Here is a 25,857-nt window from a genome sequence, read left to right as displayed (position 1 = left end):
AATTATTTTGGTAGCTATGAGAAAGTTGGATTGAAGAAGGGAGTATCTGGAGGCAGGAGGACTAGTCAGGAAGCTTTTACAAGGTACAGGTGAGACATGAAAAAAGCCTCAATTAAGGTCATAATGAAAAACCTAAGTGGAGACTCTTTGCACATCTGGTTTTCACAGAAATTCAAATTTGGAATCATTTTGTGTATCTACTCCAACTCATGCCCAAAAGAAAATCTCCCTTATCTCTGCAGCTTTTTCTTGAAGACCTTCAGTGAAAGGTGAACCCACAATTTCCAAATGAAAACCATTCCTATTATGGATAATTCTTATTTTTAGTTTTTTCCTTACATCAAGCCTAGATTTACCTCTTTGCAACTTCCATTGCTCCTGCTTCTGCCTAAACAAAACAAATCTGATCCCTCTTCCACTTTGACTAGCCTTTCAAGTACTTGAAGACTGCTGTCCATTGCCCCACGCCATCTCTTCTCCAAGCTAAATCACCCTCATTCTTTGAGCAGATCTTCTGTGACACAGACTCCAGGGTTTCCTCATCCTGGTTGCCTTCCTCTGGTTCGAGCTCATCATTGTCATTCCTAAAATGCGGTTCCCATAACTGAGTAGAATCCTCCAAGCATAGTCTGACCAGGGCAGAGGAAAGAGCAAGCCTCCATATTCATGGAAAAATGTGCTTTTAATATGCCCAAGACTGCACTAGCTTTTGGGGCTGCAATAGCATACTGTTGATAGCATTGGACATGTAGCCCACTGAAAACTCTCACATCTTTGTCTCAAAGACTCCCCCAACTTGTACTTGTAAAGTCTACTTCTCAAACCCAAGTGTAGGAGTTTACATTTATCCCTACTAAATTTCATCTTACTAGATTTTCACCTCAGTGTCCTAGTTTGTCAGTATTTTTTTGGAGCTTACCTGTTGTCTGTTGTATTAGCTATCTTCAGCTTTGTGTAATCTGCAAATTTGATAGTTTTTACTTCTCAGGGACTTCTTTTTTACTACCTTCTTGGTTCTTCATGGTATTTGGAATAGTTGAGGTTGCCAGATATTGGATAGTATCATACATGTATAGATATAAAAGTCACTTTGTGGTGCTAGCAGATTTCATGGAACAAATAAGCAGTGGCGAATTTGTACCAATGTGAGGAAAAACTTTCTGATGATTGGAGCTGTTGAAAAGTGGAATGGGATGTCCTAGGAGGTAGTGAGTTTCCCACTGATAGGAATCTTTAAGCAGAAATTAAGTTACCATTCCTCAGGAATGTTATAGAGATTTCTGCTCAAATATAGGTTGGACTAGATGACTTCCTAGGTCCCTTTCAACTCTGAAATTTATTATTTATGTGATTCTTATTTAGAGATGCAGCTGGATAAAGACAGGCAGGAAGTGCTGAGCCCAAGTCTTACCTGTGATACATACTGTCTGTGTAACCATGGGCAAGTCATTTAACTTCTCAGTGCCCCAGGCTGCCTTCTATAATTAGGTTGCCAAACATTTGTCAATATACGTTGGTGGAAGTTTCATCACCCAGGACTTCCTTCAACTCTACCACCAAATGCCCCCTCCTCCAGGGGGAGAAATGGCAATATTTTCATATCCTTTGGTCAGATTTAGCATTTTTTAAAATTTCTAATCTGGTATAAATCTTGCATAATTGTATATAAAGCTGGAAGGGACCTCAGGGGTCATGTTATCCAGTGCCCTCCTTTTACTGATGAAGGAACTTAATATCCCAAAAATGCATGTAGCTTGCATAAAATCATGTGGGTTGTCAGTAGAATAGCTGGGATTCACATTTAGATCCTCTAATTTCTAATCCAACTTACTTTCTACTAGTACCATTCTCTTTGGGCAGGCACACCCCTTTCTCATCTTCCAAGTTAACATTTCATTTGTCTCTTCTGATCCATTTTATGTCTGCCTAAGACCTCTTACCTATTTGTCATCACTGACTCATCCAAGAAGATTATTCCTGCTTGCTGGTTTTACTTCATCCCTAAACCAGGATCTGTTTTGTTGGGGAAGAGCTGGAAAAAAAAAAGATTACAAAGTTCTTAGCTTTCTTAGGAAGGCTCAAAAGCTGTTCCTCTCCTGTCCAAGACACTGTCCTGTCTCTAATAACCTTACCACCGCAGGGAAAATCACAAGATATCCAACATCCTTGGGTAAAATCATCTTTTTCAATATAACTAGGAATTAGTTTGGGAAATTTACATTTTTAACTAGAGTACAACCCCAAATTGGCTCACTTTAGCTAGATGAAATTGAAACATTTAATGTTGTGACTAGGCTTTTATTCCCCATGAGCATTTAGCAGCTCTTTTTCTGTAAATTTTAAATAATCTAAGATATCTGACTATTAAAGGTAGGGATTGTGAGGTCTTAAAAGTGTTACCTAGCCCTTTGGTTCTGTAATTCGCACTAATAAATTCACTTAGCACCATCACTACCAAATATTATTGACTTTAATACCATTGGCTTAATCATATACAGATTTTGAGCTGTGGGGAGCTTAGAATAACTTTTCAGTGTTTCCTACTTATTCAAACATTGAGAAATTTATAGGTTGTACAGATTTATTGGTAGCCTCATTATTTCCTATACATATATCTTTTTCGTATGTGTAAACTACTCTTTATTTGAGATATTCTCTAGAACCTCATGATTGGCAACAGAATAATTTACTTCAAATAAGTGAATGCGTCCTTCAAGTGGAAAAATGAATTTTGATATCGGCTGTGTTTATGTAGGTCATGATATTAGATTAATAATAAAAGTTTTAGGAAACATGAGAATGAAATTTTAATGAAGTAATATAATTTGGGTTTTCCTAAAGTTTTGGGGGGATTTTTTTGTTTTTACAAATTGGTTTAAACTGAAGCAAAATGGGTTTGTTATTGACACTTTACAAATGTGTATGGTTTTGCCTGTAATAGAACTTGATCGGTGCTTGGCAATGCTGTTTAAACAGTTTTATCAGTGGTTTGGGTAAAGACATGCTCATCAAATTTTCAGATGACAAAGTTGGGAGGGGTGACACTGAAAGACAGGATTTAAAAATACCTTGACAGGCTAAAGCTTTGGGCTTGAATTTAATAAATGTAAAGTCTCAGTTTTTAGTACAAAAAAAAATCAACTTCATAAGTACAAGGTGCGAGAGTTATATCTAGATAACAATTACGCTGAAAAAGATCTGGAGACTTCAAGTGGACTTCAAGCTTAGGATGAGTAAGCATTATGATGCAGTAGCCAAGCAAGCTAATGCAATCTTGGGTTACATTATGAGAAGCGTAGCTTCCAGGAATGGGGAGGTGATAATCTTACTATACTGTGCTCTTATCAGACCTCATCTGGAGTATTACAGATGCCCCAGTCCTGGGAATCAGCATTTCAGAAGGACATTGTAAATTGGAGCCCATCCAAAGTAGGGCAGCCAGGATGGTGAAAGGCCTTGATTGAAGGAACTAAGCATATTGACCTTGGAGAAGAGAAGATTTAGAGTGACACTATAGATTTCTTGAAGTACTTGGGAAGGTGTCATGTTGTAGAAGGATTGAGTTTGTTTTGTTTTGCACCAGAAAGTAAACCCAGGAATAATGAGTGGTAGTTGCAAAAAGGCAAATTTAGGCTTGATGTCAGGAAAACTCCCTGACAGAGCTGTCCAAAAATGGGATGGACTGCCTCAAGAGGTAGGGGCTTCCTCTTATATGAAGACCTTTAAACCTTCAAGGCTAGATATTATAGTAGGGATTTCTTTCAAATAGGTATGACTAAGTGATTACTGAGATCCCTTCCAATTCTCAGATTCTTTGATTCATGTCAGTAAAATGTTGTTATTTAATTTTGTAAAGCTCTTCCTCCATCCCCTAACTTTGGATATCCTTCATGCCTTTGTCCTTTTCTCTCTTCTCTTCTCTCTCTGTTCTTAGAAGCTCCTATAAGTTCACTTATCTCTGTTGAAGACTTACTGCCCTAGATAGCTGGCCTTACTTGCTTTCCCAAACTCCAGTCCCTTATCACCAGCTCCTTGCTGAACTCTCCACCCCATCAGCTTCTCAAACTCATAATATCTAAAACAGATTGCTAGACTTTTCTATGTCTTTTGAGGGTACCTTCTTCCATCTAGTCAAAATTCTAGATTCCTTGACACATCCCTCTCCCTCAAATATCTCCCTTCCCCTTATCCAATTAGTTGCATACTTAATATGGGGCACTTTGGCAGCCAGGTGGTGCAGTGGGTAAAGCACTGGGCCTGAGGATAGGAAACTTGAGCATCTAGCCTCAGCCACTAAACAGCTGTGTGACCCTGGCCAACTCACTTAATCTTTGTACCAGTTTTCTCATCTGTGAAATGGGGGTAATGATAATAATAGCATCTACCTCCTATAGTTGTAAGAATCAAATGAGGTAATATTTTTAAAGTGCTTAATTAGCACAGTGCTTGGCACATAGGAGGTATTATATAGATGCGTGTTTCCTTCCTTTATTTGAACATCTGTTTTTAAAACTTTTGAGTTCAAAATTCTCTCCCCTCTTCCCTCCCCGCCCACCCTCCCTAAGAAGGCAAGCAATTCAGCATAGGCCAAATGCATATCATTATGTAAAATCCTTCCACAATACTCATGTTGTGAAAGATTAACTATGTTGTACTCCTTCTTATCCTATCCCCCTTTATCCAATTTTCTCCTTTGACCCTGTCCCTTTTCAAAAGTGTTTGTTTTTACCTCCTCCCCCATCTGCCCTCCCTTCTATCATCCCCCCTTTTTTATCTTCTTCCTCCTTCTTTCCTGTGGGGTAAGATACCCAATTGAGTGTGTATGGTATTCCCTCCTCAGGTCAGATCCGATGAGAGCAAGATTTACTCATTCCTCCTCACCTCCACCCTCTTCCCTTCCTAGAGAACCGCTTTTTCTTGCTGCTTTTATGCAAGATAATTTACCCCATTCTATCTCTCCCTTTCTCCCTCTCTCAATATATTCCTCTCTTATCCCTTAATTTTATTTTATTTTTTTTTAGATATCATCCCTTCATATTCAACTCACCCTGTGCCCTCTGTGTGTTTTTTTATATGTATACACACACACACACACACACACCCCTACATATATATACACACAGACACACACACATGTGTATGTATATGCGCACACACACACATATATACATATACATATATGGATATTCCTTTCAGCTACTATGATACTGAGGTCTCATGAATCATATACGTCATCTTTCCATGTAGGAATGTAAACAAAACAGTTCAACTTTAGTAAGTCCCTTATGATTTCTCTTTCTTGTTTACCTTTTCATGCTTCTCTTGATTCTTGTGTTTGAAAGTCAAATTTTCATCTCTGGTCTTTTCACTGAGAAAGCTTGAAAGTCCTCTATTTTATTGAAAGTTCATATTTTGCCTTGGAGCATGATACTCAGTTTTGCTGGGTAGGTGATTCTTGGTTTTAATCCTAGCTCCATTGACCTCTGGAATATCATATTCCAAGCCCTTATGTCCCTTAATGTGGAAGCTCCTAGATCCTGTGTTCTTCTAATTGTTTTTCCACAATACTCAAATTGTTTCTTTCTGGCTGCTTGCAGTATTTTCTCCTTGACCTGAGAGCTCTGGAATTTGGTCCTAGGAGTTTTCTTTTTAGGATCTTTTTGAAGAGGCGATCGGTGGATTCTTTCAATTTCTATTTTACCCTCTGGCTCTAGAATATCAGGGCAGTTCTCCTTGATAATTTCTTGAAAGATGATATCTAGGCTCTTTTTTCGATCATGGCTTTCAGGTAGTCCAATAATTTTTAAATTCTCTCTCCTGGATCTATTTTCCTGGTCAGTGGTTTTTCCAATGAGATATTTCACATTGTCTTCCATTTTTTTCATCCCTTTGGTTCTGTTTTATAATACCTTGATTTCTCATAAAGTCACTAGCTTCCACTTGCTCCAATCTAATTTTTAAGGTAGTGTTTTCTTCAGTGGTCTTTTGGACCTCCTTTTCCATTTGGCTAATTCTGCCTTTCAAGGCATTCTTCTCCTCATTGGCCTTTTGGAGCTCTTTTGCCATTTGAGTTAGTCTATTTTTTAAGGTGTTGTTTTCTTCAATATTTTTTTCAGTATTTTTTTGGGTCTCCTTTAGCAAGTCATTGACTTGTTTTTCATGGTTTTCTTGCATCATTCTCATTTCTCGTCCCAATTTTTCCTCTGCTTCTCTAACTTGCTTTTCCACCTCTTTTTTGAGCTCTTCCATGGCCTGAGTTTCTTGTAGGCTTTTAATGTAGGCGTTTTGACTTTGTTGACTTCTTCTGGCTGTATGTTTTGGTCTTCTTTGTCACCAAAGAAAGATTCCAACGTCTGAGTCTGAATCTGAGTGCGTTTTTGCTGCCTGGCCATGTTCCCAGCCAACTTACTTGATCCTTGAGTTTTTTGTCGAGGTATGTCTGCTTGTAGAGCAAAGAGTACTTTGTTCTAAGCTTGAGGGTATGCGCCATTGATTTCAGAGGTATTTCTATACAGCCAGCTCTGCCACACCAGCACTCTTCTTTCCCCAAGAACCGCCAACCCGGACCTGACACAAATCTTAAGCAGGCTCTGTACTCCTGGTCTGATCTGCCACTTAATTCCTCTCACCATGTGGGCCTGGGACCGGAAGTAACTGCCGCTGTAGTTCTATAGCTACACTTCCCCCACTGCCCCTGGGGCGGTAGCCAAACAGCGAACTCTGCAGCTTTTCCCACTAATCTTCTCTGTTGTCTTTGGTGTTTGTGGGTTGAGAAGTCTGGTAACTGCCACAGCTCAGTGATTCAGGGCGCTAGGGCCTGTACTGCCTGGCTCCTGGTCAGGTTGGTCCTGCTGCTGACCACGCTGGGCTCTGCTCTCCTCCACCCCCAGCTCTGTGCCTGATAGACCTCATCCAGCAACCATCCAGGCTGTCCTGGGCTGGATCCCTGCTTCCCTCTGCTATTTTGTGGGTTCTGCAGTTCTAGAATATGTTCAGAGCCATTTTTTATAGGTTTTTGGAGGGACCTGGCAGGGAGCCCATGCAAGTCCTTGCTTTCCAGCTGCCATCTTGGCTCCACCCATTGCCTGTTTCCTTCCTTTATGCATTACGTCCTTTTATGTGGCAGTTAACTGGTGAAGTGGATAGAGTTGCTGCATGTGGAGTCAGGAAAGATCTGAGTTCAAATATGGCCTTAGACGCTTCTTACAGATGTGACCCTGAGCAAGTCACTCAAGTGTCTGCCTCAGTTTCATCATCTTTAAAATAGGATTAATAACAGTACCTCCCTCCCAGGGTTGATGTGAGGATCAAATGAGATAATAACTGTAAAATATTTAGCGCAGTACCTGGTACCTAGTAAACACTACATAAATACTAACTATTATCACTCTTAAGTAGGCCAATCAGATTCTTTTTTGATCCCTAAACTCTATACTGCATCCAGGATTTCTGTGCCTTTGCATACACTGTCCCTTATACCTGAAATGCTTCCTCCTCACTCTGCCTCTTAGAATCTTTAGTTTCCTTCAAGGCTTAAGTCCTGTGCCATGTCCTACAGAAAACTTTCCCACCCCCAAATTATAACACGTGCTTATTTATATGTTGTATCTTCCTTAAGAGCAATGATTGTGTTTGATGGTAGCTTCAGTGCCTGGAATAGTGCTTTACATGTAATAAGTCCTTAATAAAAGCTTGTTGCAGTCAATTGGATAATTTGTGACTGATTTAGCACATGAGAAGTCAGATAGGAGAGCTAGGAGAGAGCAGTGTCGCAAAAATGTGGGAGAAGAAAGTATCAAGGAGAAGAGTTGATCAACGTCAGAGGCTGCAGAGAAATCAAAAAACCATCATACTAACAAAATTTAAGATTTAGAACTATGACTATGGAGTATTGTGTTTAGTTTGAAGCACCACATTTTATTGAGGACATTGACAAGCTAGGGCATCTTGACAGTTACTGCCTATTATCCACCAGGTGGGTGACCAAGATAGTGAGGAAACTAGAGATATTTAGCCTGGACAAGAGAGAATTTGTGGGAAATGTCACAGCTGTCTTTATATTTGATGCTATATAAAATGGAAAAGGAGTTAGAATTATTCTACAAGTCTTATTCCTGAAATACTAATACTCCATTAACCCAAAGAAAATATTTGTGATTTTAACATGTATAAATGTGTTTGATTATGTGCAGGATACTTCATTTAACTTGAGGGAGTACAAGGAAGTGTAGCACTGTCCCTACAAGCAAGGAGCTTACTTAAGTCTGTTTGAGGACATGAGGGAAATTATGTAAGAGGCTAAATGTCAGAGAAGTGGTACAGAAACTCATAAGTATAGAAGTTTAGAAGAGAAAGCTCATTGTGCTCTAGGTGGGCAAGGGAGGGCTTCACAGAGCACCACAGGATCTTGAAGGATGGTTTCAGAAAGGTGGACAATAGGGGATGGATAGACTAGGCAAAGAGAAATGGGTGCCACGGCATATCACTGAGAGTGTACACAGCAGGTCTGGAAAATGGCAAGAAAACCAGTCTGGCCGGAGCAGCTGTGTGGCTACGGTGAGTTATTGGGAATATTGAAGCAGGGATGTGGAAGTTACAGAGGTTCATTTAGATTCTACGTAGGAGAAACTAATAATTAGACCTGCCCAATTATGGATTATGTTCAATCAAGAAGTAATGGGGAGGTAGGTCAATGCAGTGGAAGGTGCTAAATTTGGAGTCATGGCATCCAAGTTCATGTCTTGAATATTACTGCCTATTGACCTTAGTTACATCATTTAATTTCTCTGGGTCTCAGTTCCCACATCTGTACAAAGAGGGTTTTGGGGCTAGTTGAAATGTAGGGTACTTCTAGCTGTAAATCAGAGATCATATATGATAACCTATATGACCACTTTGTTAAGGATATTATAGAGGGAATTCCTGTTCAGGTACAGTTTAAGCTAGATGAACTTCGAGGTCCTTTCTAACTCTGATACCCTACAATTCTGTAAGGTCCGTCAAGCAAAATTTGTTTTATAAATAGTGAACTGTGGTGTAGTTTTTTATGTCTGTTCCTACTCCAAACTGTGTTGTATTGATACTGTTTATCTCAGTAAAGAATGTTATCGTGATGTTTCTCCTAATTTTTTGTTATTCACTTAAGAATTTGTTTAATTTCATTTCAGAATCTCCCACCTTCTGTTGTGGCTAATGTTGGTGGTAAGATTTTTACCTTTGGATCTTACAGACTGGGGGTACACACCAAAGGTATGAACTTTTATATTCCTTAGTATTTTAACAACATTGTTTACCATATTTTTTCTTAAATGGGGATTTTTTTTTCTTTTTGTATTTGCAGGTGCTGATATTGATGCACTGTGTGTTGCACCCAGACACGTGGAAAGATCTGATTTTTTTCAGTCCTTTTTTGAGAAACTCAAACATCAGGATGGAATTAGAAATTTAAGGGCAAGTTTTATTCTGTTGGTATTTAATAGTGTTAATACTGATGATAAACATTGGGTTTTATAGATGGAATACAAAGCCTATCTTTTGGGGGGGAAATCTTTAAAATGTTTGATTATTTTTTATAAGATTAAATTAGTGAAGCTTTATATCTCATTATATTGAAAAAGTACTCTTGGCCATATTAAGAAGAAAAAGTTAGGGAAAACCGAGAAGGTATAATATCAATTAAGTTGGGTGTCTTTGATTGAGTCTTATTAGGTGCTAAGCCCTAGGCCCAAACCCCTATGTATCAGGTGCTAAGTCTGTGTGGGCATGAAGCCCTCAGGGTCCTAAGGGGAGTTGCTAAGACCAGAGCTAGTAGTGAGGGCTTAAGTTTTGTTTGCCCACATGAGGCTTGATGATGTCTGAAAACTGTATAAAAAGGGAGAACAGAGCTATTTGCTTAGGGCTCTCACTCTTGGCGGTGTACTGATATGGAGACTCTGGGCAGCTGTAGTTAAGAGCCCTCCAGCTTGTAAACCCAATTTTTGGAGTTTGTTAAACTCTGGTAACTATGCATTGAGATTTGAGGTCTGTCTGTTGGCATTTGTAATTTGTTTGTATTTGCTCTGAAGTTCAGGGTGCTGGATTTTTCCCCTGAACTAAGTGAATGATATTTGTATGCTGGATTAATGTAAGATTGTTAACCCCATAACGTCGCTTTACTTAGTAAAGCAGATCAAAAGAACCTGGGCTTGCAGCATTCCTGTTGTTGGGCTTGTGTTCGTTTTTCAGCCCCACAGCAGCTGCTAGCCGAATTGTTGAAACAGAAGGAAATACTGTTTTTATGAATTCAGCCAAATTGTACCTGACAAATTCGGTCAGTCTTTTCCTTTGTCTGGTAAAGTACTCTTGGGAATAGAAATTTTTTTTTAAAAGTCCACTGGTTTTCCTAAGGATTGGGTTTGAATTCTGCATTCTGAGTCCCCGAAATCTGATTTCCTCTAGCATACCAAGAAGATTTAGCATTGTAGAGGCAAACACTTTTAGAACGTAAAGACCTGGTTCAGGTGCCAATTCTGCTGCCTCCTCATGCTGTGACCTTTAGAGGTCCCTTAATTTCGCTGGGCCTCAGTTTTCTTCATCTGTAAATGAAAGGGATGGGACTAGATGACCCATTACAGCTTCTTCCAGCCATGAGTCTAGGTGAATAGGGTGAGATCATTTTTTGACGGCAAGATCGTCATTGTGCTTTCAGCGCCTCGTGATGTTTTAGGAGCATAGTATTTCTAGAGAAAGCATGGTAGTATGTAGGGAGCTTGCCTTAGTGTTGGGAAGCCAATTCAAGTCATGCCTCTGATCTTTACTTGTGATCCTGGGAAAGTCACTTACCTTTTCACTTCTCTAGTTCCTCTCTAAAACTATAAAGCTGCTAAACATTTGCTGACCTGTGTTGTCAGAGGGAATTTTCTCTGCAGGAGTTCCTTCCACTAGTGAAATGATGGCATCACACCACAACCGCCACCCTTCCACCCTTCCCTCCCTCTTCTTCATGCCCCACCCCCAAAAAAAGCCCAAACCAACAAGTCAAGAAGTTAGAATCTCTCATTTAATTAATATTGAGTAAACACCTAAGTGCTCACTGTGGGCTAAATACTGAGGGAAATAAAAAGGCTGATTACAATAAGTCCCAAACTTCTTGAAATAAAGTCTAGTGAGGGTAGAAGATATATAGGTAACAAATATATAGTGATATATGATAAGGAGATTACTGTTACAAAACAGTGTTATGTGAAGTCTAAAGAGAAACATTGATTTGTGGGGGACAAGGGAAAGCTTTCTGGAGGGGGGTTGCATTTGATTTCAGTTTTAATGAATTCATAAAGATCATGGGAATTCAAACTGAAAGGGACCTTACAGATTGATGATAGTTTTAACACCCCTCCACACCATTTTGCAGATATGAAAACCGAGGTCCAGTGAAGTTGAGCAGTTTGTCCACAGTTACAAAGGAAGCTGAGCCAGAATTCAAACCCAGATCTTCCGAATCCAAAACTACTGCTCTTTCTCAACAGTGTGTTGTCAGATAACTAAGTCAAATCAATTTATAACTGAACAATGAAAATAGAAGTTGGAAACCACAATAGAAAATTGACAGGATTTAAAAGGCCTATAGTTTTAAGACTCAGTTTTTTAGCCTTGCTTACTTGTGTGTTCCCATGAATGGATTAGTTAGAATCAGGGTACATAATTTGTGCAAAGGGGAGTTTTCCTTCCATATAAATTTGGCCAGCTCCTGAAAAGGCACTGAAACAAACCAGTACTCCTTAATATTTTCTGGAGATCCTGTTCAATTAAGGAAGCCTTGGTCTTAACATGCTTATTGTAGTAAGGGTCCTCTCTTGCAACTCTTTTATTTTCCATTAACTTATATGTTTCTTCAAAACAACTGGGTTTTAAATTTTAAAATTGTTAATCAAAATGTTTGATTAGGCAAAACTAGTCACAAGTGACTGTTATTTAATAAGGATCTCATCAAGGACATGGTTGGTTTGTTTTCCTGGTGAAATTCATGATTGAGAACAAATACAATGTGAAAGAAGCATATGCTTCCTTAAAATTTAAGGAGGATTGAAAGGAGAACCTTCTAAGAAATAATAGTTTCTTGCTTTCTTTGGATAGGCAGTAGAAGATGCTTACGTGCCAGTAGTCAAATTTGAGTTTGATGGTATTGAGGTAAGAATTGTAATATTTACTGTATTTCACTCATGAAATTTTTATGACTTTACTTGGCATGCATAACTGAAATAATATCTTTTTGTTTAAGAAGTAATCACCATTGTCATACATTGCTATAGTAATATCTGGTATAAGATTTAAGCTTATAGGAAAGCTTCCTTCTTTGAGGAAAATTTCCTAGACTAATAGTAGTTAGAAATCTTCATAATTTTAGATATTTTTTATATAAAACTTTTTTCTTTGGGTGTTTCCATTTTTTAGGATTTTTTTCTAATGGCTTTTCTATTTTTTTTTTGTTACTTCTCAAGATTGACCTTGTATTTGCAAGACTAGCCATACAAACTGTTTCTGATAATTTAGATCTACGAGATGATTCACGTCTGAGAAGCCTAGATATAAGGTGTATCCGAAGCCTCAATGGTAAGATTTAAAAGAAAAGCCGCAGATTATATATTTGAGAATAAAATTATTTCTGAAGTACTTCATCAATCTTAAGTTTGTAGCTTAGAATTTCAGGATTAGACTGATTTTACCCATTAATATATGTTCTCATTTGATTCCCCACAACAAACTTGCATAGTATCAATAGTATAAATATTGTGATCCTCATTTAGTAGAGGGGTAAACTGAGGTTGGTAGAAGTTAAATGACTTGGCTAAAGCTCATAGCTAGTATGATAATGGAATCAGATCTCAGACAGGTCTTATTATTCTAAATATCACTGTTGTCACCACACCAAATTACTTAAACTTAGAAGTCAAAGGAGTTAACATATTTAGGAGCTGTTTTTTAGTGTTAAGTCAGATTACCTGTATGCTTTTAATTTATAGATCCTTGGTTTCCGTCCTGTGTGCTGAGCTCCTAGGGGCACCAAAGGATAAATTCTTGATCCAGCTACTTAATAAGCAGAACTGTTAGGTGTTTTTTTCAGTCTAGAGGCACCATGAAAAAGTTATTGAGACATTAAGGGCTCCATAAACCAACAAAGTTCTGGGAACTTCTGCTGTAAAAGAGAGGTTTATACTGTATTAACATTTTTTTTAATAACAACAAGTTCTCAGGAAATAACCCTTTTAACCAATGCCTATCACATTTTTAGCATTTGAAAAGATGTCAGTACATGAAGTAATTGAATTAATGGTTTGTTGTTGTCCTAATAATGCATAAATACTCTATCTTTCAGGTTGCAGGGTTACGGATGAAATTTTGCATTTGGTGCCAAATAAGGAGACTTTTAGACTCACTCTTAGAGCAGTTAAACTGTGGGCAAAAAGTAAGTATTTGATGTGTGCTTAAAAATGTTTTGGAAATAAGACTGCCATTTACAATTGTCTTGAATTTTACCAGCAATTTGTAAGCATTTAACTTGGCCTAAAGCACTTGACCCCCAGTGAAATTAATGTAATGATAACTCATTTATATAGTATTTTAAGTTTACAAAAGGTAACTAGTGCAGGTATTACGATCACCACTTTACAGATAAGGAAATTGATATTTAGAGACTTGCCCAAATTCACATAGTTCGTACATTCTGAATCCTGTGCTTCAACCCAGGTTTTTTGACTTCAGATACACTAGTCTCTACAGTATATACCCACACTGCAGGAATTTTCACTTTTGCATTTTTTAGTAGTGGGGTGGGGAGAAGTTTGATGCTTTTTGCAAATTGAAACAACTTTGTGATATGCAGTATGGTGAGTCATAATGCTTTATTATTTTACTCCAAGTGCCTTGATAAACATGGTGCTTTAGCCTTCAGCTCAACTTAATGAATACTTGGAAGTTAGAACCACTAAAGATAGTCTAACAGATTATAATAATTTGTATTTGTATAGCATTCTAAGGTTTATCATTTAATTCAGCAACTATTTATTAATCATATGCCTTATGTAGGTGCTGAGAATACAAAGACGAAAATGAAGCCTTCCTTTCAGGCAGCTTATGCTCTATTGGGGGAATGCAAAGTGTAAATAAATAAGAAAATATAAGATAATTGGAGGAGAGAGGGAGAGAGTTGAAACAAGTGAGTTTCAGGGAAAGCTTCATGTAGGAGCTGGTAACTTTTGCTGAGCCTTGGAAGAAACCAGAGATTCTCAGAGCTGGAGGTGAGGAGCCAGTGCATCCAGGCGTGGATTTAGGGAGGTGGGAAGAGTTTAGAAGACAACTTGTGCAAAAACATTGAGGCAGGAGAGGGAATATTTATGTCAGGGAGTGATGAGATGTTAGTCTAGAAAAGAAGGATCATGGAAGCCTTTAAATGCCAGGGTGAGGAGTTTAGATTTTATCCTAGTAGTATTAGGGAGTCCCTGAAGATTCTTGAGCTGGAGAATAAGATCAGAACAGTATTTTAGGAATACTGATTTGGTAAATGTGTTGAAGGATGGACTAGAGAAGGGAGACACTGAAGATTCTTGAGCTGGAGAATGATAAGAGCAGAATTATATTTTAAGAATACATCAAGTCTTTATTTGTCTATTATAATATCAGTTGGGTGTCTTTGAGTCTTTTAGGTGCTAAGCTCCAGGCCCAAACCCCTATCTATTAGATGCTAAGCCTATGTGGGCATGAAGCCCTCAGGGGCCTAAGGGGAGTTGCTAAGACCAGAGCCAATAGTAAGAGCCTAAGTTCTGGTGGCTCAGATGTTTGACGATGGCTAAAGAGTGCATAAAAAGGGAAGACAGAGCTATTTGCTTAGGGCTCTCGCTTTTGGCAGTGTGCTGATGTGGAAACTGGGCAGCTGTAGTTAAGAGCCCTCCAGCTTGTAAGCCCAGATATTCAGACTTTGTTAAACTCTGGTAACTGTGAATTGAGATTTGAATCAGACAAGGTCTGTCTGTTAATGTTTGTAATTTGTTTGTATTTGCTCTGAAGCTCAGGGTGCTGGCATTTCCCCCTGAGCTGAGTGAATGGTACATTGGATTAAAGTAAAATTGTTAACCCCTAATGTTGCTTTCCTTAGTAAAGCAGATCAAAAGAACCTGTGTTGGCAGCTTTCTGCGTGCTAGTTGTTGGTGGATCTTACACGCCTTCAGCAGCTGCTAGCAGATTGTTGCAACACCTATATACAACTTCCACCCATTAATCCTACTTCTGACATCTGGGGCTAAATAAAATAGCCTTCTTCCAGATGTCAGCCTTTCTAATTCTTAAAAATAGCTGTCATGTCCCCATCTTACTCTTCTCTGCATTAAACATTTCCTGCTCTCTCCCAGCTGATCCTCATATGACATGGATTTAAGGCCCTTCACTATCCTTGCTGCCCTCATCTGAATACACTGAACCTTATCCATATCCTTCCTAAAATAATGTGCCCAGAACTGAAAAGAATGGAGCAACCAAACAATTATTTTCAAGCACAGTAAAATCTGAGATGAAGGAAAATCACTGTAACAGGAAGGTGTAGGATGGCCTACCTAAGGGAGAAATTTGAGACTAGGAAACCAATTAGAAAACTACTGCAGTAATCTAGGGCCTGAACTAAGGTTGTAGAGAGAGAGGCTAAAAAGCTAGAGATGTAGGGGTAAAAATGGCAAAATTTGGTAACCAATGAAATTTATGGGATGAGGGAGATTGAGGAGTTGAGAATAGCAACAAGGTTATAAATGTTAGAAATGGAAAGACTGGTGATGCCTTTAACAGAAATTGGGAATTTTAGAAGATCAATGAGTTTGGTTTTAGACATGTTGAGTTTAAAATGTCTTAGGCATCCCTGGAACATTCCATTGAAGACCTTTTGCTAAGTGTCTCTGCCCTAGATTTGGGGAAAGCATATTTCGGAGGATTCAAGGAAACGATAGTATCCCATGGGCTGAAAGGTTTCAGGGGAAGACAGCCCAGGAGGGATAGGAAATTCTCAGGAGTGAAATTCTGAAGACAAAGGGAAACAATTCCAAAGAAGAGGAAAAATGAGACTTTTCCTGAACTAGATGATCTCTATGCACAGAGAACTCAGCAAGCAATCTAAATTTTAAAAAGAAATGTATAGGAGATGGAAGTAAAGGCCGAGTAATAGAAGATGAGTATAAGAGCACATGGCACAACAATATAAAAATGGTGTCCAGAATGCTAAAGCTCAGAGGGAGCTAAAAACAAGAAGTATGATTTAGTTATATTGCGGGAGGGAAAGAATCAAAAAGGGAGTAGGTCTTTTGCTTGTGTTGGATGGGATGATAACTGAGAATTGCTCATTCCTTATTTTATTTGTTTTCTCTACCAAGAAGAAAGACCTTTACAGGGAACTGTACCCAGGATAAATAAAGAGATAGTAAGGAAACACCTAGCTACCCTTAGTGAATTCAAGTCCGTTGGTTCAGATGCACTGCATTCTTGGGTCTAGAGCAGGACTTGTTAAACTTTTTCCATTCTTGACCCCTTGACCTTTTCTGTGTGGCCTAAGGGCATGCACAGTACAAAGTGCTCATGCTTTGTGTTCAGAACCAAGGCTAAAGAGAAGTTGGGCAACTGCTGCCAGAAACACCTAAGATTCAGTTTGAGTTTGATTGGTCATTGTGTGTTCAGAAACCTTTTACTGTTGCCAAATTTTTCTCAACTCACAATTTAAGAAGCGCTGATCTAGATACTAACCTCCTTGAGAAAGAACCTAGAGGCCAATACATAACTAGGTGACAGAGAAAGATGGAGTGATTCTCAGTGGAGAGAGCTTACTTAGTGGTGCCAACAGAAGGAAGAAAGGATCTGAAAATAAAAATGAGAAGTAAGGAATGTGCCTATTCTTCACTTGATCCAGTGAGTTGAGGTTCATGAGAGAAATTGCATCTAGTACTGGAGTGAGTTGTTAGTGTCTTCTAAGGGAAGCTAGGTTTCAGTGAGTGCAGGGAACACGAAGAGAAGTCCTGTTTTAAAGGAAGTTGTTGGTTGAGCCGGGGTTTTAGAGGAACCAATGGAATAGGAGAGTAGAGGAGAAGATGAACTTTGAAAAGGATGGGCTGGGGTGACTGGGGATTAGAATGGCAGGGATATTCCCTGAGCAAATAGTGACCCTAAATCAAAAGGATGATGGGAACAGGAACTGGTGTTGTGTGCCACAAGATGGAGAAACTAATTGATCAAGGGCACCTTACAAAGTCATGTGATGACTAAGCCTGATAGAGATGGTGCTGTCAGTTTTCATTCCTGGTCATTCTTAACACAAGAAATTCAAAGGTAGAAGCAGCAAGGAGTTCTCACTAGGCATCTTGGTCAGTAAATATAATTGATGTTCTGATCACCCAGAACAAACTGAACTCCTTTCTGTAGCAGTCCTACATCTTCATCTCAAAATGGGGAGGGAGGGGGAAGATGAGCTATATCCAGAAGATAGTCTCTGTAAGTACAGGCCCTCTAATAATTTGAGTACCTTGAGGCTTAGGACCTCTGCATTTGTTTTGGGTCTTAGGTGGATGATAGTCCCTTTTGTTGGAAGCCTTTTATTGCTTCTGGCTTCCTGATGCTCAGGATCTCTTCTAGTTCCAAGACTCTGCCTTAGGCATATGTCAGTGATAATTAAGTCCTTAGGGACTAGACTGGAAAGATGGAACACACCACCAGCTTGATCTCATGCTTGCTGCCAGCTCTGTGGTCTTATTCCAAGATAGGCATGATGCACACCCAGTGTGATGAGGCCTGCATCTCTACCTCCCTGACCTTCCTCCTAAAAATGTAAAGAGATCCAGGCCTCTTCTTCCCCAATCCTTCTAAAAGGAGACAAAGCTGTCCCTAAGAACTGATTGGCCCAGGTCCTTCCTTCCTAATCCTTAGGTTAAGGATTAGCTTTCCCTAAAAGGAGACAAAGCTGTCCACTCAGATCCCAGCTTCCTGGTTATCTGAGGCTATAAGTAGCAGCTTCTTAGACTTGGTGGGTTGCTCTGCCCTGTTGACCTGCTGACAGATGAGTTTCCATGAAAAAGTTAGGGAGGCCTTATTTACCAGTGCAGCCTGTATCCTTACTGTGTTAAGGCAAAATAAACTCCCTCTTTGTCAAATTTCAGTAACTTATGGGGCATTTGATTTTATCCCAAAGTGAACCTGAAGTAAATACTGGTGTTAAGCCTGCCTCTTAACACCTAGAAAAAGTCTCTGAGTGCCCAGAAACAGGTTTTTCAGGACCTTTGACACACTGGGATTCAGGATTTGTGATGGATCTGCTTTGTGTTGCTTTCCGCAACAGATGCTTACCTACTACCTCCAATTTAATTTTTAAAAAAAGATGCCACGTTAAAAACAAGAAAGGTGCCCAATAACACTATTAAATCATGTTAAATTAATATTTTAGTTGTGTGTAATGCCATGGGATCCAGTATCATAAACCCAAAGAAAATAGAGTGGATTGACATCAGTGACTTCCTCTTTCATAAAATTTACATGGATAAAATAGTATTTTTTTTTTTTTACAAATAGTTGTATGGTCATGGTGCACAAGGTTTAAATTAACTTCCAAGTCATTTTTTAAAATGCTTTTGGTAAGTTCCACTTTTTCCAGTTTTAAAACTCTCATAGACAATGAGTAAAATTAGTATGCACATTGCTTCCCAGCCTGAAAATAACCAGCTTAAAAATTACTATTTAGGAATGAATCAGTATAATGGTGCCTTTAGATTAGTGGTGTCAAATTCAAATAGAACGGGATTCCTGTGGTCTGCATATTGACTTAGAAAGCCACAAATTAATTATATATTGTATTTTTTTATTTTGTTAAAACACTTCCAGATTACATTTTAGTCTGGTTGGGCCCTCAGAAATTGACACCTCTGCATAGAGGAAGGGAAGGAGTTGTAGAAAAACTGGAATGGTTTAGGAACTGACCAAAGAGGGCTAGCCTCCTTAAACTATCTTAATATGCAGTTTAAAAATTTGCTGGGGTTTTTTACATTACCTGAAATTCCATTAATTTAAAGGCACATTTATGTTATATTGTTAAAGATTGGATATTTATTATTTCTTGAATCAAGTGATTACAGTTATTTATACCCTTGTAAAAAAAATCAGATCATTTAGTTGAGATTACCTATATTAAGAAAATAGAATGTTTTATTTTAGAGGGAGAAATGCAGGCAGAGTGTTCTGGATTATGGGGCACTTTATAGGTTAAGCCATTAGGAGAGAAGTATCATTAGATCAGAAAAGACCAGCAGGAATTGAGATTTTTTTTCATGTGGAAGGAGGTAAGTAGATACCAATATCTAATTTAACTTAACTTGAAAATTTTGCTTAGGACCTGCTCTGGCCTGGAGAAACGTGCTTTTCTGGGCAGCTTACCATTGTCTGTAACATTTTTCTATGGGAAAGCCTGTTCTAGAGTATCACACCTGCACTGTTCGTGATTTAGGGCCTTGCTTTATAAATGACATGATTAGCGTTTCCTAAGGATCTTTTTGTGTGTATGTGAAGGGAAAGGTAGTAAAAATTTAAGTTAAGAATAACAAGTGAATGAAGCTTAAATAAATATTCATTTATCCTAGGACGTGGGATTTATTCCAACATGCTAGGATTTCTTGGTGGTGTCTCTTGGGCAATGCTGGTTGCGAGAACTTGTCAGTTATATCCAAATGCAGCAGCATCAACTCTAGTCCACAAGTTCTTTTTAGTATTTTCAAAGTGGTAAGTTATTTACCTCTCTAACTTAAGTTTTCTGAATGTGTATTCTATAAATTGTTAGTAAATTGAAGGGCTTTTTTAAAAAATTTCTGTTTTGTATTTCCTCCTAAGTTCTAATTTACACTAGGGTAAAATTTATCTTCCCATAGTGTGGCTATTTGGCATAGTATATAAAAGCAGAACCCCATTATAACACATTTCATATCATAACAAATTTATTTACTGTACTAAAAACATCTTTATTAACTTTGAATTAGCTATACGATGTGTCGGTTCTTTTAAAATTTGGGCTACTCTGCTAAAGTCATTCTTTGGTGCCTTATCGTGCAATGGAAGGGGCACTGGGTTCTAAACTAATGGAATACAAGCCCTGGCAGGTCCTAGCAATCTGCTGAGACTTTGAATAACTTACTAAGGCATTGAGTTTTGATCTGCACTGAGAAAAGAGTACAGTGTTGTTAAAATTCTATATGTTTTGAAGTATTGTAGTAAAATTTAACAAAATTTTCAAAGTGTATTGGGAAGGTGTTTGGTGCTTTTTATGTCGGAAAATGCTTTCAGGCAGTGAAGAACTGTTGGCTGTAAGAAGTTCCCATTCTCACATCTAATTCCAGTGGTAAAAGCAGAGATTAGGAACAGTCACTATCATATCACTTCATCTTAGCTCAGTAGGTATAGAGAGCTCAAATTGTACCTAAAGAAGGGTCTGGTATGAAAGGATAAAAGGCTATTTCAGAAATTCTTAAATGGTAATTTAACGCACTCTATATTAGATCAAGGAAACAAAGACATGAAAATTTAAAAACTTAATACCCTTGAAGATAATATAGAAAGACTCAAACTAAACAGAATTGTTAATACTCAAATGGATCATATTGATTTGGATGGTCCCTAATTTTAACCCATTCATGCTTACCCATCTTGGACAACTCCTATCCATGTCTTCATATAACTTCACCAAAAGGGATCCACCCAACATGCTGGAGGCCTACTTTCTTTTCTCCTGACATCATGAAGATATCAGACAGACTCAGGCTGTCTACCTGGTATCCCTCACCCATCTAACAAGCCCATCTTTTTTCCATCATATATCCTTGTTCTTCTGCATTGCTCATTAGTTATGTGTTACAGTCTGCTCACACCCCCTCTTGCCTTCTGTATTGTTCTGTGTCTCACAGCCATATAACAGCTGTGGTGGACTATTGGTTTTTAAAAAGATGGGATTTTGGGAGACGTTTGGGGACGTTAAATGGGCCTTGCAGTTTCCTGGAAGAAATCCAGCCTGCTCTCCTTCTCTTGCTCTTTTCTGGGCTCAGTTCACTTTCAGTTTTAATATCTCTCCCTGATGGACATGTTGATGAAAAAACTCCATTATCTGGATGATATCCAGCTAATGTGTATATTAAAATCTAGGCAATAAACATTTCTTCATTATCTGGTACACAAAAAATTGTGTGAATGGTCAAGCCAAAAGTCTTTTTTTTTCCCCCAGTTTTTATAGTTTTATTAGCTAGGCAGAGAACAAGCCATATGCATAATCATATGCATATGCACTGATTAACACTGGTGTACATCAGTCAATAAACATCTATTAACCACCTACTACTATGTGCCAGGTACTGTGCTGAGCATCAATCCTTAGTTGGTTACCAGAAGATAGTGCAGTGCCTGCTTCATGGTAGGTACTCATTATTTATTGAATCAGATTGAATGAATATATTGAATTTATTCAATACTCTAGAGAAATACAGAGAAAAATAGCCCCCATAGTGCTAGGTTTTCAGTCCTTAGCGCCTTTCTCTACACGTAGACTCTGGAAAATTATTGAATACAATGCAGAATCCCAAGCTTGCTATTTGGTCTACAAACTTGAAACCTTTGACCTTCATCTAGACTGTGCACTATCTACCTGTAGCCAAAGTTAAAGTTGAGTCTACCTGCTTCCCAGGTTCCAGAGGTGGTTTTGTATAGCTCGTTCATTGGTTTATCCCCTCAACAATTATATCGCATCCACTGTATTCAACACACAGTATTAGTTGCTGGAGGAAGTGTAAAGTTATCAAGCCAAAGTTTTTTGAGTGATTGTAGATTTCTCATCGAAGGATCTGCAGGGGAATACAATGTCTTCTCCAAACAGGAGCTTCTTGGAGGAATTCTTCCTTCTCTCCCCTATTCCCCTCCCATCCACAGTGAATTTCTTTATTAACTTGGACTTTACACCTCCATCATAGTAGGAAGCGTCCATCTTTGTGTTTTATGTCTTGCCTGAAGTTAAGATCAGTGTCCATATTTCTGTTTTATGTCTCGCCTGATGTTAATGATCAGTGGGTTACTGAACAAGGTTATCTTTGTAGTTAAACACATTTTTCAAGGAATTTTAAAATGATTTTGACATACAGACAGACAGCTTATAGGAAGACAGCCTTGAAGTCAGCATTTTGCTATATGGAAACAAATGCTTTTTCCTAATCAAGAGTGAGTGGGTTCTTGTACTCATTGCATCTTTGAGTCAGATGTGTGATAGTTAAGAGATGGTCCACTATGGAATTTTGCTTGGAAAAAGCTGGTGTGTACTAAAAAGTCTTAAAATACTTATGTAGATGAGTCTCATAAACATTTTGTATAGACGGGAAAGTAGGCATATAGAGGCAGACCTTTTTTTTTTCCCAGTGTCAGTAAGATTCTTTTGGTGTCTTCCTCTCCTTTAGATACCTTGTGAATAAATCCCCTCAGTGCCTTCAAAGTTGTGTCACCTCTGTGTGTACTTGGTCTTATCCTAATTCTTTAGTATCATATTTACTTCTATATACACATCTAGAATTGATAATAGAAACCAAGTGGTATCTCTGTGGTTCTTAATGGTGAAAAGTTTGCTACAAAAATCTTAGTTGATCCACTACAGTTAAATTTGGCATTTTTTTCTATACTTTATTATAAGGGAGGGATAAAGAGAAGAGCTACAATGGGAAATGTAAGTGATGTGAAAAGATACTAATAAAAATTTATTTTTTAAATGTTTGCAAATCTTTTCCACCTTTCTACAATTTGTTTTTCCATTTTTATCTTTAAGTGCCCTCATGATGACTTTGGTCAAGTCATCATGCTTTTGGTCAATTGTTTTTATCTTCCACGGCTCCTGCTGCTGTTTACGAGCTGATGCTATTTGTACTCCCCTATCATCCTTTGTAAGCTTTTAGCAATGACTTCTAAACTAGTGTCACCTTTGGCCACTCTCTGGCAAGTAAGCCAAGTGTTTGTTAACTGAGGTATTTTTTTTTATGCTCCTTTGATCTGGTTTTGATAGTTGGTTTGTATCAGTTAAATTTCTTTATAAAATTATTATAATCAATGTTGATGTCATTTCTACTATCCATTACCCATTTTTTATTGTCAGTAACTTGTTTAAGTGGGTCAGAATTGGGTTTCTGTTGTATACCGTAAATCTTTCCCTGATTCTGAACTTTGCTTTAACAAAATCTGGTCTGACTACACTGCTGATTCAGGGATGATGTCTACATCAATAACAAGTATGATTAAGCTTGGTAGGGGGAAAAATGTACATGATGTTCAGCTTGGCAAAATACTGTATACTTATTTAAGTTACTATCTGTATTGTAAATCATAGTGCTTATATGCTTAAGCATTTATTGTATTAGGAACCTAACCCACTTTCTTAGTACAAGGAGCTTGTTGACCATAGTTTCAATTGATGCTGACAGTGGACAGCTTATTCAGGATGAGTTAAGCTAGTCTGTCACAGACCCTTATAGCTACCCTTTCCTCCTAACACTAATAAGACTCTCCCCAAACCTGATAATTTACTGTCAAAATGGCATCTATTACGTATTTATTGTTATATATTATTAAAACGAGATTAACTCTTGTGTCTTTCCCCAGTATTAGGATATGGAGAATAGAGATGGGAATGGAAACTCCAGTGCAGCCAATAGTTCTCCAAGTCTATTATTTAGATACTTAATGCAAGACAGTATATATCCATTGAAGAAGATACTTTTGAAACAAGAATCCTTCCCCCTTTTTTTTTTAACAAATATTATATACACAGGCCATTTATGTTATATAAACAAAAGTTGACTCTGCTATAGAATTAGATTTCCATTCTTAGGAGATTTGGATCAAAAATGGCAGTTCTGATATTTTCTCAAGTTCCTTAAAAAAAAAAAGATTTTATCTGCAATTATATAGGGAATGGCCAAATCCAGTGCTTTTGAAACAACCTGAAGACAGCAATCTGAATTTACCTGTTTGGGATCCTAGGGTATGTGAATAATTCGTTACATTATTTCTTTAATTACTCTCCAAGCTGAAATCTATTTGTGATGATTCTGGCCCTGTTTGCCTTTTTGCCTGCCTCTCCTGTCTGTTCCTTCCCTTTTGCTCTATTAGATAAGAAGAAATACACAAAAAACCATTTTTGTTATTGCCACTGCTATATTTAAAAGTTGTCCAAGGTCAGGCTTGCTGCATCATTCTCTTCATAGCCATTTATTAACTTTATTATTACTTTACCTGTGTTCCTATTTTATGTATTTTAGGTTGGGGAAAAATGAAATGGGGACCACTGAAATAGCTTGCTTCCACATAGTAGGTACTCAGTAAATGGTTGTTAAAGGAATAAAAATAAGACTTAATTCGTTCATTATCCAACTTCATAGGTAAATCCATCTGATAGGTATCATCTAATGCCCATAATCACCCCTGCCTATCCACAACAAAATTCTACGTATAATGTATCTACTTCAACTCGGACAGTAATGGTAGAAGAATTCAAACAAGGTAAGCACTCTACCATCTATGTCCTTTCATCTGTGGTCTGCTAACAAGTTTAGGTTTGGCAACCTGATTCTCAGAGCAAAAAAGCATTGTAATTATTGGTAAGGGAAAATACTTAAAAGGTGTTTTGATACCTTTATTCTTAGTATTCTATTGAAATTGATAATGTTAATTCTATTCATTTTCCAAAGCATTCTTTTATGTTGGAATAACAACAAAGACAGTCTAATATGATTGAAACTTTGTTTTTGTATGTTGAAAAGGAGTCAGCTAAGTTGAAATTTTTACAAAAAGGTTTAGGGTTTCTAAGAGTAAACTATAACAGCAGATTTTTGTGTCTGTTTTAAAACAGGTCTTGCAGTAACGGGTGAAATACTTCAGGGAAAATCAGACTGGTCCAAACTTCTTGAACCACCAAATTTTTTTCAGAAATACAGGTATTTGGGATTGTCTAAATGGATTAGATGTTTGATAAAAATATTGTCTGTATTGTATATATTTTATAGTTTAATGTTTTTGGTAAGTTATGGAACACAATGGCAGATACATATAAGTTATATAAAATATAGTGTTTATTTTCACATCTAATGGGCTTTTACAATAACTTTTTTTAATGGGGTTCTAAAATTTGGTTTTTGGAAGTTAGACCATGATTTCTTTCATAAAATATGTTCATTAGGGATTTTAATCTGTATTGGTGCCAATAGTACCCCACTTCAATGAGGACATAATTCCATCTAAGACTATGCCTTAATTATGTTGCTATAACTAAAAAAGAGACACGAAGAGTGGTGGTGGTAGTGGTGGAATGGAAATAATGTATACATCCTGATTGACTATTCTTTTTTTTTTTCTCACTTCTTTCTTGAATCCCCAATGGCCATTTAATACTGAAAATTCTTCACAGACATTATATAGTGTTGACTGCCAGTGCCTCCACAGAAGAGAACCATTTAGAATGGTAAGACCACTTTTTTCCTTTTTTTTTTTAACCTCAAATGTATAATTCAACCATATAGATAAAAGAAGTTCTCTTGCCTTAACAGCATCCTTAACTTTTCTGCTTTGAGATTGAATGGCCATTTTAGTGGCACTCAATTTAATATCTGGTGTTGAGCAAATTTTTCAAATTTGGGGGTAGCTGGGAGTTAATGGTGCATGTACAAGGCAGTTTCCCTTCTCTTATCCCTGTTCTCTGTTCTAAGATCCTTGACCACACGGGCCACTGTGTACATGTCAAGGCTAGCCCTAGTCAGAATTATAAGTAAACAAAGGTTGTCTTCTCTCCCCAGCCTCCTTTCC

General features: G+C 37.8%; 1 protein-coding gene across 2 annotated transcripts in view; it reads left to right on the top strand.

The window, feature by feature from the left end:
- The window catches only part of PAPOLG (poly(A) polymerase gamma), a 45,700-nt gene that overhangs the window by 5,989 nt on the left and 13,854 nt on the right, over positions 1–25,857 (top strand). For both annotated transcript variants that reach the window (XM_036751532.1, XM_036751533.1), the window contains exons 4-13: positions 9,168–9,249; positions 9,341–9,450; positions 12,112–12,165; positions 12,477–12,588; positions 13,352–13,441; positions 19,626–19,764; positions 23,968–24,040; positions 24,438–24,558; positions 24,908–24,992; positions 25,463–25,516. In XM_036751532.1, the coding sequence (XP_036607427.1) occupies positions 9,168–9,249; positions 9,341–9,450; positions 12,112–12,165; positions 12,477–12,588; positions 13,352–13,441; positions 19,626–19,764; positions 23,968–24,040; positions 24,438–24,558; positions 24,908–24,992; positions 25,463–25,516 (920 nt within the window). The remainder of the gene's footprint in view (positions 1–9,167; positions 9,250–9,340; positions 9,451–12,111; positions 12,166–12,476; positions 12,589–13,351; positions 13,442–19,625; positions 19,765–23,967; positions 24,041–24,437; positions 24,559–24,907; positions 24,993–25,462; positions 25,517–25,857) is intronic.

The sequence above is a fragment of the Trichosurus vulpecula genome, chromosome 3, assembly GCF_011100635.1.
Source record: "Trichosurus vulpecula isolate mTriVul1 chromosome 3, mTriVul1.pri, whole genome shotgun sequence".
Taxonomy (NCBI): domain Eukaryota; kingdom Metazoa; phylum Chordata; class Mammalia; order Diprotodontia; family Phalangeridae; genus Trichosurus; species Trichosurus vulpecula.
The sequence above is the reverse complement of the archived record's forward strand: the minus strand, read 5'-3'. Positions and strand labels throughout refer to the sequence as shown.